General features: G+C 42.4%; 1 protein-coding gene across 1 annotated transcript in view; it reads left to right on the top strand.

Moving 5' to 3' along the window:
• The window catches only part of DOCK1 (dedicator of cytokinesis 1), a gene marked incomplete in the record, with an annotated part of 4,741,214 nt that overhangs the window by 651,143 nt on the left and 4,076,550 nt on the right, over window positions 1-13,521 (top strand). The window contains 1 exon segment of the mRNA XM_044056178.1: window positions 4,012-4,058. Within this exon segment, the coding sequence (XP_043912113.1) occupies window positions 4,012-4,058 (47 nt within the window).

Here is a 13,521-nt window from a genome sequence, read left to right as displayed (position 1 = left end):
CACTTGTTTTTTTCTGTCGTTTTAAAAGTAGTGTTAACTAACTGAAAGCATATTTTCTGTGGATAAATTGTGTTCATTTTTCCTCAGTGGGACTGTCATAGTCTTTGAAAGTGTTTTTCTCTTTTTTTTTTTTTTCTGTCAAAAAAGGTAACTTTTGCTGATTTGTAGTTTTACCAGCTTTTTGCTGCTTGATGTCCAAGCGAAAGAGGCAGTGTTTTCAACTTGATCATGAAACAGACTGCTGTTCCTGTGTTTAGTCCTCCTTTCAACCACAAAGAGAAAAAGTTATGCAAACAGCCTTTACCATCTTAGCAGGCTAGTCCTATGCCTTGGTCACAGGTGGGTGTCTCTGCCGTGGCCATTTGTTGTACCTCAGACCCACTCACCTTTTACCCTGAAACCCTCTGATGTAGCACCTACAACCACTATGGACCAGGTGTTGGAGATCTTCTGTGGCTGTTTAAGTCCCCTTAATGGGAAAGGGACAGCCACTCTTGTTGGTCCCGGAAGACAGAATACTTTTCCCTGTTGTGCCAGAATGCTGTGCCCATCCCTGGGGAAGCAGGTGCTGCCATTTATAACATGGCTCTCCCCATGTCGTACTCCTCAAGTGTATTTGGACAGAATAGTTTGCCTTTGGACAGGGGTAGTTTACCTTGTCTGGCTCATGGTTTAATTCAGACTATTGATCTTTCTTGTAAATTAGTTTCTGGTAAAAGATGGATTCCTCTCTTCCTGAAGAGATTCAAGATACTGAATTTGAACAGGAAGATGCAGGGATGAATTCAGGGCTGTTTCCTCAGATTTCTGATTCAGGCTGTGAGGAGAGCTCCATTTCTGATTTTCCCTCTGGCAATTTCTTTTTCTCTCTGAGATTATTGTTAGAATGTGCTGGTGTTTTTAGCAGGAGAATGCTGAGGTTTCTGAGTCCCTCAGAAAATGCTATGAGTTTTGCAGAGGGATTTTCCAGAACCTGCGTCCGTTCTCCTGTTCTTTCAGGTTTAGAGGATGCGTGTGTGTTATTGCATACAGTTTTCCTGTTAGTCAGCCAGCTGCCCCTAAAAAGGCAGATAGGGTGTATAAAATTCATCAGTCTTTTAAAATTTTATGCACTATTCCCAGACCTGACCCTGCAGCTATAGCTGTAGTAGATCCCAGTGCTGCTAAGCACTTAGTTGATTAAAATCCTGCTCTTTCTGTTAAGAATGAGAAAATATTGATAGGTAGTAGGAAAAAGAAGTGTATACTTAATGCAACTTTGGTTTTCAGAATTTTGAATTTTGAGGTTCATATGTTAAGGTTTGTTCTGACAAACTGTGCAAGTATGAGGAATGTTTTATCTGTAGTTTTATTGTGAGAAAAAAATCTGCTTTAAATAACTTTTTTTTTTTTTTTTTTTTTGCACAGGTTGCTACTCATTGTTTGCAGTTTGTGTACGACTCTGAAATGTATTCCAGGGCTATTGTCACTGGTACTGTTTTAAGGAGGCTTGCATGGCTGCATTCTCAGAACCTTACAGATGTTAAAAATGAAATGTTAAAATTTCCCTTGAGTAAAGATTGTGTAGCTCCTCTGCTGCAGAGGTGATCAGAAAGTGTGATGGAAGGGGCAAGCTGATACAGGGAATCTCTAACTTTTTTCATCTGTCTTTTCCAAATTGTCAATAGGGATATTCCTATCTTCCATTTTTGAAAGAAAGCAGAATTAGCAGTCTCAGCAGAATTCAGGTAAACAGCTGTTTAACAAGGAATGGCAAGGGATTTCCAAAAAGACTTCCCAAAACCAATCACAGCCAAATATGTCTGAATGACTATTCAAGAGACCTTGTGACCCACTCCCAACCTACGCCCCCTTTTTCCCCCTTAGAAAGTCTTAATATTAATTTTTCTTTCTCTCCTTTCTAGAGGGCCATCCCTCATCTTCCAGATCAGATTCTGTTTCCACCTGTTTGTCATTACATGCATTCCCGAGGACTGATAGAACCAGTTTCTCCTTCCCAAGTAGGGAAGGGTTATTCAAGGATGTTCATAGTGACAAAGAAAATGCTTGGAGAGCAGTACTGGATCTTTATTTTTTAAAGCTGTTTGTGATAGTTCCCTAATTCAAAATGATATCACTTTACAACTTGTTACTTCTTCTCTTTCAAGTTTCCTGGTAACACTAGCCTTACAAGATGTTTATCACATCCACATTCATGTAGACTTCAGACATATGTTATGATTTTGTAGATTATATATATATATTTATATATAAAGTCTGGATTACATGATCAGTTTTCTGCCTTAATGTTTGGACTATCAAATCCACCAAGAGTGTTCACAAAATGTCTAGCTCTAGTTATAGCTCAATGAGGGCTACAGGCTATTCACATTTTTCCATATTATTTTACTTATCTTTGCAGAGTCTTTCTCAGTGTTGGGAATCTCTGTCCCTTTCTCGTTGTCTTTGATGAGAGATGTCTTGCACAAGCTGAGATTCCAAAACAACATTCAGAAGTCTTTCTCGACTCCCTCACATAGTACTGTGCCCCTAGGATGGGATGTCAACTAGTCACCTCCATTCAAAGAGCTTTTATTTCACAGGAAAACATAGATCCATATTTAGATCAGTTACTAGGGGTTTCCACTCAGACTTCTGTCACTGTGGAGTAGTACTTCAGGATTTTGGGTTTCATCACATCAGTGATGCTCATTATACCCCTGGCCAGACTCCACATGAGAAAGAAGCAGTGATATCTGAAATCTCTCTGATCCCAGCATAAATACTGTTTCTTTTTAAATCCCAGTGCTGGGGTTTGAGAGAAGTGAAATCTTTTGCTGGAGCCAACAGGTATCCTTAAATACAGGTCTTCCTTCTCTGTTTCTTTCCCTGTTCCAAAGCAGTCAGTCACCACAGGTGCATCTGACTTTTTTTTAGGTAGTTTCAGGAGAGATAAAAGTACAGAGGTGTGGGACACCTTGGACAGATGCAAGCAACTGAACATCTAGGAGATGCTTGCCCTGATCAAGGCACTCACATTGTGGACCTTCTTTAGCCCTGGGGACCTCTTCAGTGTGGCTTCAGGCAATACCATTGCTCTGTGGTACATCAACAGTCAAGGACTGCCAGGTTGTATCCCTTTGCAGACTACCCATGTTGGCTTGGGATACAGCGTCACAATGTAGTCTCAATCTACAGGTATCCTACATTCCATTAGAGCAAAACTGTGTGGCAGACAAGCTGAGCAGGACCAGGCTAGACCCTCACAAATGGAAATTGGATCCAGGGTCTTGAAACAATTGATCCATCTGTAGGGAGCTCCTCATGTAGGCCTTTTCCCAGTTGTTTGTCCAAAGAGGAAGCAGAGAGTCTGTACTAGAACTCTTTGCAAGAAGTTATGGAAGACAGATGCCTTTTCCGTTCTTTGGATAGGAATGTTGCTGTATGCTTTTCCACTCTTTCTACTAATATCCAGGATACTTCTGAAGATGTGGAAGAAATCCTCCAGGATCATTTTGGTGACTCCCTTTTGTCATAGGCAATTGTGGTTCTCCCTTCTTTTGGAAATGGACAGGGGCACTTACCACAAGATTTCTCACAGACTGAATCTAATCACTCAAGAATAGTTTTGATAAACTATGACATCAACCATTTTCAATTGACTGCCTGGATGATAAGGTCTTAATTTGTTTTAGGTAACTGTTTATTGCGGATGTGCAGCAGGTACTAATGGAGGCAAGAAAACCTCCTCCTAGGAAATCATATATTAACAAATGGAAAAGTTTTTCTAGTTGGTGGCAACTGCATAACCAGCACCCACTTGCGACTTGTTCTTTGGTTTTACAATTTTTGTGCGAGTTAGTTTCCTATGACCTTTCTTATTTCTCTATCCGCATTCGATTTCAGCATTCCTGCCTATGGATCCTCCTCCTTCAAGGCAGTCTCATGTCAAAATATTTTTTAAACTGGTCTTCCATAAGAGCCCAGAAAGTAAACAGATGGCCTCTCCTTGGGATATTAATTGTGTAAGAGATGCTAATACATGATCCATTTGAATCCACTTATCTTGCTGACTTGAGGCAGATTTATTGCTTGCTCTGACCTCTGAATGCAAGAAGAGTATCCGAGTTGCAAGCTCTTATGGTGAGTGAACCCTACCTCATTTTCTATATGGGCAGGGTTTTTTTGAGAGCTATTCTTCCTCTTATGCATCAAGTGGTATCCAGATTTTCTTTAAGCAGCTCTATCTATCTTCCCGTTTTCTTTACTGAATCTGAAAATGATGGAGAAAAGATGCTCCATACCTTGGGTGTACGCAGACAATTTGGGTGCTATTTTGACAGAACTATATCTCTCAGATTTTTAGATAGATTATTCCTTGTTGAAGGTAAGAATGGACAACCTGTGTCAAAACAGACACTTTTCAAATGGTTATCTAAGGCTATTACCTCTTGATCTGATGTCAATTTTCTTATCCTCAACGTATGGGTTCAGTTCCGCGCTTTGGAACCGACTGTGCCATTACTACAGTGTGCGATAGCCAAATCTTCTCAAGCTTAACCCTTACCCACAATGCTCCTCTCCTAGTTACCTCAGATCTAATTTGTCACTTTTCATATCAGATATGTTTGCCATTATTCTCAAGCTAAGTGTTGACTAATTTACATATTTACACCTTTTTGAAAATAGTTCTAAGTCTTTATTATGTTTTTCTCGTTAACCTACCCACTACTTTCTAGGCCTTTATAGAAATTGTCCTGCCCTCCTTTCTTTTGTACGCCTTGGTGTATTCTGAACTATCATTGTTTTTTTTTCTGCTTCCTTCTGCTTTCACCCTCCAAAAAAAAAAAAAAAAATCTGTTTTTTATTTCTTATTATAGTGTGTGTGTGTGTGTGTGTGTGTGTGTGTGTGTGTGTGTGTGTGTGTGTGTGTGTGTGTGTGTGTGCGTGTTGTATAGCTGGCCTATTGACACCATTGTCAAAACTTGAAATCTTTTCAGTATGGCTGATAAACCTGAAGTCCCCCACTGGATTTAAAAGGTGCCAGAAATGTGGGCACAAAATGTCAATGTCCGACACTCATTTGCTGTTTGTCTATTGCCTAGGCCCTGTTCACCTTCAAGAAGACTGCTCTATGTGTCATAGTTTAATTCACAGGGCACTAGTAGAATGATGAAACAAACTTATTTTGAAGGGTGTGCTTCCATCAGCCTTCAGTGAGGCTCAATCTCGTTTTGAGAAAGCCAAGAGTAGGACCAATGTGTCTTCATCATCTTCTTCCAAGCATTGAAGTAACCAATAAAAGAGAAGCCTGTTGGTGCCTTCTACTTTGTCAGCAACATCCACAAATAGGGCTAAGTCTTTGCTTCCCTTGGAGCCGACCGAATCCAAGACTAAAACTTCAGATCTGAAGGGACCTATGGAACAGTGTGTATTGGAAAAGACAAAGTCTTTGGCACCTATCATTTTGATGCAGGAGCATTTGGAATCATCGACACCAGATTTACTGGCACAGATATCTCCTTCATTGCCAACTACTTCAGCAGGGAGCAAGCAATTTGAGGTGTCATTCTTTGAGCCTTCCAAGAACTTCATAGTGCTCTCTCTTGATCCCTTTGAAGGATGGCTGCCTTCGACGTTTCTGGAAAGGCCAAAATTGCCCTCCACACTTTCTATCCATTCCACCAAGAGCTTAACTGAGGAGGATGTGGAGAGGATGGTGAATACAATACTTTGGGTGAGAGGATTGTATGGTACCTCTTCAGCTCCAGCCTCTTTGTGTATGGGAGCCAAACATTCCATTGCCCCTCTGGTTTTTCCTCCTCTGACTTCATCCGAAGCATTAGAGTTTTTGGCTCTTAGCTGCCTAGCACAGACTGCATTGGTTCTAGAGATATCCCTGTCTTCGGAACAGGTTCTTGGTCAAAGGTCTTTAGTCTAGTCTGATTCAGAGACCTCATGGAGCAGAGTCTGTCCTGCTAGTTCTGAAGGGTGTGATGAAACTCTTACTTTTTTGGAACGGTCTCTGCACCTTGGAGCTTTGGCATGGATCAGCTCGGCTCCTCCTTCGGTCTCAGAAGCTGTCTGTTCGGAGCAGGGAGTGACCATGGTTTTGAGATGGTCTTTCTTGGTTTTGGACTCCCTTCCATCTTTGGGTGGGTACAGCTTTCAAGGTGATGGAGAGAGCCCTGACTGCTGCAGTTAGACAGTTGGCCCCTTCCACTTTGGAGCTAGTGTCCATTTGCTCCTCATTCCCTGATATTCAACCTGCACTCCCACTGGGTCAGTGAGTGGCTAGACAGCAGGCGTCCCAGATAAATTCTCTCCTCTTCTGATATCACTGAGGAGGTCCCTAAGAAGAGAAAGAGCAAGAGGAATCACTTAGATTCCCCAGAGGAATCTGTCACTGAAGACGGACATTGATGAAGGGGAGGGATCTTCAAGGTCACTCCCTGATGTCTCCTTTGGAGACATCCTGGAAATATTGAAACAGAGAGGTGACTGGAAGTCCCAAAATCCCTCTTCCAAGGAATTAGTGCACCTGCAGGCCTTTGGGACTCGACCCTCTATATTCTGGGTGGCTGCACCCACTGATGAGCTCATTCAGTTGATCTCAGCAGGTCTGGAAGGCCTCTAATACTATTGAACGTGTCCCCAGGAGAACTGCCAAAATCCTGTCTGCCCCTAAAGGCAAACAGTTCTGGGTCAAAGGGTTAGCTGTTGATGCCATGGTCATGGCAGCAGCCACAAAGAAGGAACTGGTCAGAGAGTTCCTCTATCCATCCACCCAACAAAGAGTCTAGGGCGATGGATAGATTTGGGAAGCAGGTCTATGCATAATTGACCTTTGCAATAAGCTCTTTGAATTTCTTGCCACATTTTACCAGACTTCAGAGGGATCTGGTCAAGGAGTTGTCTGATACTCTTGCAGGAACACTTTCTAAGGATGGCCAAGAAAAGGTGGCTTCCCAGTTTGCTACATTGAAGACCATGTCCAGTTCGTCCATGGGGGTCATTGCTTATTCAGCTGAAGGGACCCCCAGAGTGGCAGGTTCAGGTGTTGTCAGTAGGAAACACACCTGGATGTGCCTATATGACTTTGTGCACAGCCATTTATGTCTTCATCAATGCACCCTTTGAAGGATCATTTCTGTTTGTCCCGAATGTTAGAGAAATTTTATCCAGGTTTGAGAAAGATGGAAAGACCCTTTCTGCTGTGGGCATATGTTTTTCCATCTTCAAAGATATTTTTCCAGGAATTGGAAAGGTGGTGGAAACATGTGGTTCCAAAAGTCCCAATGGCCTTTTCAGGACACACAAGAAGGTAGTTCCCCCAGGAGCAGAGAGAAAAACTTTAATGGAAGATGCTGGCATCCCCTAGAATCCTTGCTGTCTCAATCAGAAGCCAGTACATCTGGCATTGAGAAGGCTTGTCTGCACAAACGCTACAAGCATCACACCTCTAACAGCACCCACACTTGTACAGTACATTCCTACATGGAAGTTCTCAACAAAAACATATCTAAACAAGAGACCACTGAGGCAAAAGCACACACGCACATCACAGCCCATCACACCAAGCACCACACAGTACACATACCTGTGTCTCACAGCCTCTAAGGCCCAGCCACATATCCAACATACTAGTTATAAGAAACTTTATCGTGAGACATGCACGTGTCTCTCGCCAGGTTAGACAAGTGGAAAGTCACAGTAAGTTTTGTTGGGTGCTAGAATCCACCATGTCATTCACATACACAAGTTTCTCAACAACAGGTACTGTTATGACTCTGTCATAGTCCATGTTGGTGTGAATGACTTGAGCTGTACCTCTGGACTATATGAAGTGAGAGATGATTGAGCTCACTGAATGTGTCCCAGGCAGATATGTCCCTAGCCTTAAGCAACATCCTACCTTCACCCAGAATGATGCCTCATTACAAATAGAAAATGATTGACTTTAACAATTGGCTTAGTTTCTGGATTCATTCCAAGGGGATCCACTACCTGACATCTTGGGAGGACATGACTGACAGACCACAATGCTTTGCCAGAGATGGCCTTACTCTATCTCCCCTGGGCTTCAGGCTTCTAGCAAAGGCCCTTGCCCTTGCCTCCCCCATAGTGCCTTTTTTAGGCAAAGTCATGAGGACAAAATTACCAACTTGAAAACTTCTAAACAAAATTTAAAGGTCATGCTGCTAAACACTAGGAGTCTTAGCATGAAACTGTACTCTTTCCAAGCATTCCTCACCCCGGAAGATGCTGACATTTGTGCAGTCACTGAAACCTGGTTCAAAGCTGCAGAGAACACCCCAGCCTTATCAGATTACTTGTTCTACCATACTTTCAGAACCCAAACAGAGGGCTACAAAGCCAAAGGAGGTGGAGTTTCAATATTTATCAAAGACATACACACTTCTAGGCTGGTCATATAGCACAATGCACAGGAGACACTCCAGGTACAGTTAACTATTGACAAAACACCTGTTCAAATCATAGCTAGCTACAGACCCCCAACCATGACTCAGAAGGCCCACTCTACCTATCTGGACTTACTTGAATCCATCAAGATTCAGTCCTCTCCCCTAATCCTGGGTGTGTCTAACTACCCAGTCAGAGTGGAAGACCTATTCTAGCTCAAACACAAATGCCCAGAGATTCCTCGACTTCGTCATTGCCAATGCATTGGATCAGCTGGTCGACACCCTGACAAGAGGTGATAATATCCTTGACATGGTACTAACCACTTGATTAGCCACTGTAATACCTCTACAGTGTCATTTTCCTTGGTAAGCAATCACTTTCAAAGTCACCATCTCCCAGGACCCCCCCCCCCCCCTTGCCAGGGTCAAACGAAAAAACTTTTCTAAAGCTGACTACAACCTCCTGAGAACAGGTATAAGCAGCTTCACAGCAACCATCCCGTCAGTTGAATCAAGCACTCATGTCAAAGCCTACACCAAAAAACTATATGAGCACCTATATAGCTGGATGAACTCGGCAATATCTGAGAGGACCAAATCATCTTCCTCAAAGAAGAGTAAACGTGTCTGGTGCACAGGAGCAATTAACAGACTCTATAATAAAAGGAAAAGAATTGCTGTCCAGGACCAAGAAGGAGCAGGTGCCAAGTTGGAAGCAGTCTCTCCTTTGTCTGAACAAGCAAATAAGGTCACTGGTGAAATCCTCTAAGGCTAGCTTGGAGTCCATATTGCCATATCCACCAAGGACAATCACAAGACCTTCCCCGCATATGTTCTCAGTCTCAAAGGTAACTCCCAAATCTGCTCTGAATTTATGGTCAAGAATACCACATATACAAATGCCATAGATATAGCCAGTCTGCTGGCAGACAGGTTCAGTGAAAACTTCACCCCCCTCTCCCCCCATCAGTAAACCAGGAAATCCCCAGCATCTGCCCCCCCATCACCAGGAAGCAGGTTAATACCCTCTCAAAGGCAAAACATACAGCTTCCATGGGACCCAACAATATCCCTGGCTGTGTCCTACATGAACTCAGGCAAGAGCACTCAGCACCACTAGGCACCCTATTCAACCAAAGCCTGTGCACTGGCTTCATCCTAGCAGAATGCAGGACAGCCAATGTCATCCTTCTGCACAAAGATGGAGCATCCACCAACCCAGGCAATTATAGGCCCATCAGCCTAATTAGCCAGATCTACAAGGCCATGAAATGCATTATCATGGACCTTATAAACAAGGACATTGGAAACCTCCAAAAACCGCTTGATCCCACACAGTTTGGTTTTGTATAAGGGAGACCATGCCTGTTAAACATGGTTGCCTTCTTCAAAACAGTCACCAAAGCCATGGATGACAGAAATACAGTGAACACTGCCTACCTTGACCTAGCCAAAGCCTTTGACACTATTCCCCACTCAGACATAATAGATACACTCTCCCAGACAGGCATCAACCCATATGTTACTAGATGGGTAGCTAACTGGCTCACTGATAGAACCCACTCAGTCAAAATAGTGGAAGCCACCTCTAGTAGTATACCCATAACAAATGGTGTACCCCCAAGGATCGGTTTTGGGGCCTCTACTGTTTGGGATATACTTTACTGAGGTCTGTGGATGACCAAGTTTGCAGATGACTGCAAGCTGGGCACTGTCATAAATTCCCCTAATGATGTCAGCATCCACCAAGAGGGCCTTAACCAAACTAATGACTGGTTCCAGAAGCATGGCCTCAAACTGAATGCCAAGAAATGCATCATTATCCCCTTTGGAGAAAATGATGTCATCATTAATCACATTAATGGCAGTCTACTAAGCACACAATCAGAGTGAGGGACTTCGGCAACCAGGTTGATAGCAACCTGACTTTTGACCACCATGTTGCCTCTGTTGTATAGCAGGCTTTCTACATGGCCCATCTCATAAGTAAGGGTATTTCATCCAGGAACAAGGTCATAACATCCCTGTACTCCTCCCTTATCAGGCCCATTATTGAGTACAATGCCCCCTTTGGCATATACCTTTTAAGAACATGGAGCAGTTGGAGAGACCACAGAGGTTTCCAACCAGGAAAATCAAGGGTCTCAAACATGTATCCTATACAGATAGGCTAAAAGCCCTGTCCCTTTACTCAGTCTCATACGAACTGCTCAGAGGTGACCTGTGTCTGGCATACAAGGCTGTCTCAGACTCCGCCTTGATGGAGTTGCTGCATATCCGTAAGTCAAACTCCATTCATGCAACCCGCACCCAAGGTCTCAACCTGGTCTGTGACATTAATAGAACTTGGTGGTGGGATAGATTGTGTCCCAACAAGTCCCCCATCTGTGGAATAGACTTCCTGTCCATGTCAAGCAGAGTACCTCACTAGCCCTCTTTAAGAGGAACCTGGATGACTGACTGGGAAATAGAAAATATAGCCCTGGGGTCCCACCTGTGTCCCTGTTGGACAGGGAAAACAGGTGTTGACTTTGTGGAACATAGGTGAAATTCTTGGTTAGGCTTATAAGGGCCTCCAGGCCAATAGCCTAGTATCGTCCTGTGAACCTATGTACTGAACAAATCAATTCATCAAACCAAATTCCTGATGGTCACGGTACAGTCCATTCTTCTCTTTTTGGAGAAAGATGATTGGATGTGCTTGATATATCTTCAGGATGTGTATTATATAAAAATGGACAAATGATCCAGAAGATTCCTCCACTTCCATCTTAGAGCCAGTTATTTTCAGTTCATAGTTCTGCCCTTTGGTATCACCACAGCCCCCAGGGTGTTCATCAAATGTATGGCAGTAGTAGCAGCTTGAGACTGCAGGGATTCAGTGTTCCTTTATCTAGACAACTAGCTCATTACTGCTCTGATGAGGTATCAGTTGATAGAAGCAAGAGACCATGTACTTCACATTTGCTGTTTTCTGGGATTAACTATAAATTACGAAAAGTCAAAATTGACCCAACTCAGATTTTAGAGTTCACAGGAGCTCTTCTAAATACTTGAACTTCCATATCTTCTCTTCCCTTGTGAGATTACAGAAAATTAGAGTTCAGGTACAGAAAGTAATCCGCAGCAAAAATGTAATCACATGTCTAATCCTTCATGCACTGGGCTCCATGGCTGCAGCTATATCTCTAGTTCCCTTGGCAAGATATCACATGAGAATACTATTGTGGTTGCTAGTGTCTCAATGATCAGTTACACCAATCCATATTGGACCTGATTTTGATCACCAATCTTTGCAGAAAAGATTTAGCTTGGTGGATGCATTCTGAAGACATTAGTCTAGGCTGCCTCTTTGTCCCCTCGCAACCCCAGACCACAGTGACCACGGACGCCTCCCAGATGGGGTTGCATTATTTGGGCAGGATTCTTTTTCAATGTCCATTGATAAAATCCTAGAATTTTTTTCACTTCACTTTTTAAAGCAGGTTTGCTTCCAAGTCTGCCATAAAAATCCAATTGGTGGACATTTCTAATTTCCATAATGGTTTTGAAGAATCCTCTTTGGCTTTTCATAAGTTTTGCAATTCCTTCTTGAAAGGAATACTCTTGCCAAAACCCTCTTGCAAAGATCCTACCCCACCTTGGGGTGTCAATTTAGTGTTGCAAGCCATTGTCCATCCTCCTTTTGAACCATCATCTGAATGTGATCTGAATTTTTTATCATGGAAAACAATATTAAGTGGCAATTATTTCTGCCAGAATAATTTCAGAAGTACAAGCCTCATCTTGTAAACTTCTTATGTATCTTTGGGAGGGCTTTGAACACAAGGACAGCAGGGTTTTCAACCCACACAAATTTAAAAATTACATCTGAAATGCAGTTGCTCTTATTCAAGTTCAATAAGTCACGCTTTACCTCATTCTCTACCATTTTAGCCTCAGTGGGGGGACATCCATTAATAGGTGTTCCTATCGTTCCAACATACTACATTCTTTTGCATTTTCATATTTGACTTCTGAACCTTTGGTGTGAAGGCTCCATTTGCTGTCTTTTTGGATTTACTGGTGGTGTGGTACCTTTGCACACATGGCTGAGCAATTTACTGGGGACATTGAGTTAAATTACTGCCCCCCTTTGCCTAATCCTGGGTCCAGTCTTGCTACTTGAGTGAGTATAGAAAGGATGAAACTGTCAGTTGGGCTGGAAGGTAATCCTTTATTGAACATAGGTCTCTTAAATGCCAATGGTCTTTCTGAGTCTGACTGTGAAGAAGATGAAAATATGTTGTTTACTGATTTACTAACTGCCTTGGAGAAGGACTTATTTAAACTGAAATGGCTCCAATGGCAGATACTGCATTTGGAGGCATGTTTATATCATAAGATCAGCCCCAGAGGCATGCGAGTGTTATGCATGCCCACATATGGGGAACTTTATCCAGCCATGCTAGCCAAATGGCAGCAATTGAATTTAGAAACAAGTTTTTCTTATATGCGTCTCTTAAATGAGTTTTTTCTCCCTGTGGAGAAGGAACTTGTGAAATCTGTTGAAAAATGGCAAAGGGAGCTGGAGGAGAAGTTTAAGGAGGAATCTCATCAACACAAATTAAATGACTTGTATTTTGCGGTTACCAAAGGCTAAAATCAAAGAAAATGCAGAGAGACAACAACGATTTCCTTAAAGGGCACATTTTCACTTACTCAAGAGATAATTTCCGTACCACAGGTTTAAAGACTAATTCCAACATGGCAGGGAACCAGCAGCCTACCTTAAAAGGTGGCAAAGTAGGTTCTAAGACAGTGAACAAAGCAACATCATCATTCACGTCAATTTCCCAACATTCAAGTTTTACTACTAGTGCTTCTTCATCAAATGTGAACACAAATGGCAAATCAGCATTCTTCTATGGTGTTGGGGTCTGTAAATGTTATTCCAACCATGGATAATGAAACGAATATGTTAGGAGCAAAACCTAAGGTGTCTAAAGCTCCTTTTCATGTTTTACTTGTTATGGGGTATTCAGTTAACTGATGACCAAATTAAGAACATTATAACTGATCGACCATTGTTTTGTTTTAAAAGGCATAAGAATTTGAAAGATTTGTTGTGTAATGA

Source organism: Protopterus annectens, chromosome 14.part0 (genome assembly GCF_019279795.1).
Source record: "Protopterus annectens isolate FY-2018-M chromosome 14.part0, PAN1.0, whole genome shotgun sequence".
Classification (NCBI taxonomy): domain Eukaryota; kingdom Metazoa; phylum Chordata; order Ceratodontiformes; family Protopteridae; genus Protopterus; species Protopterus annectens.
Note: the sequence above shows the minus strand (reverse complement) of the source record. Positions and strands in the feature narration are given on the sequence as shown.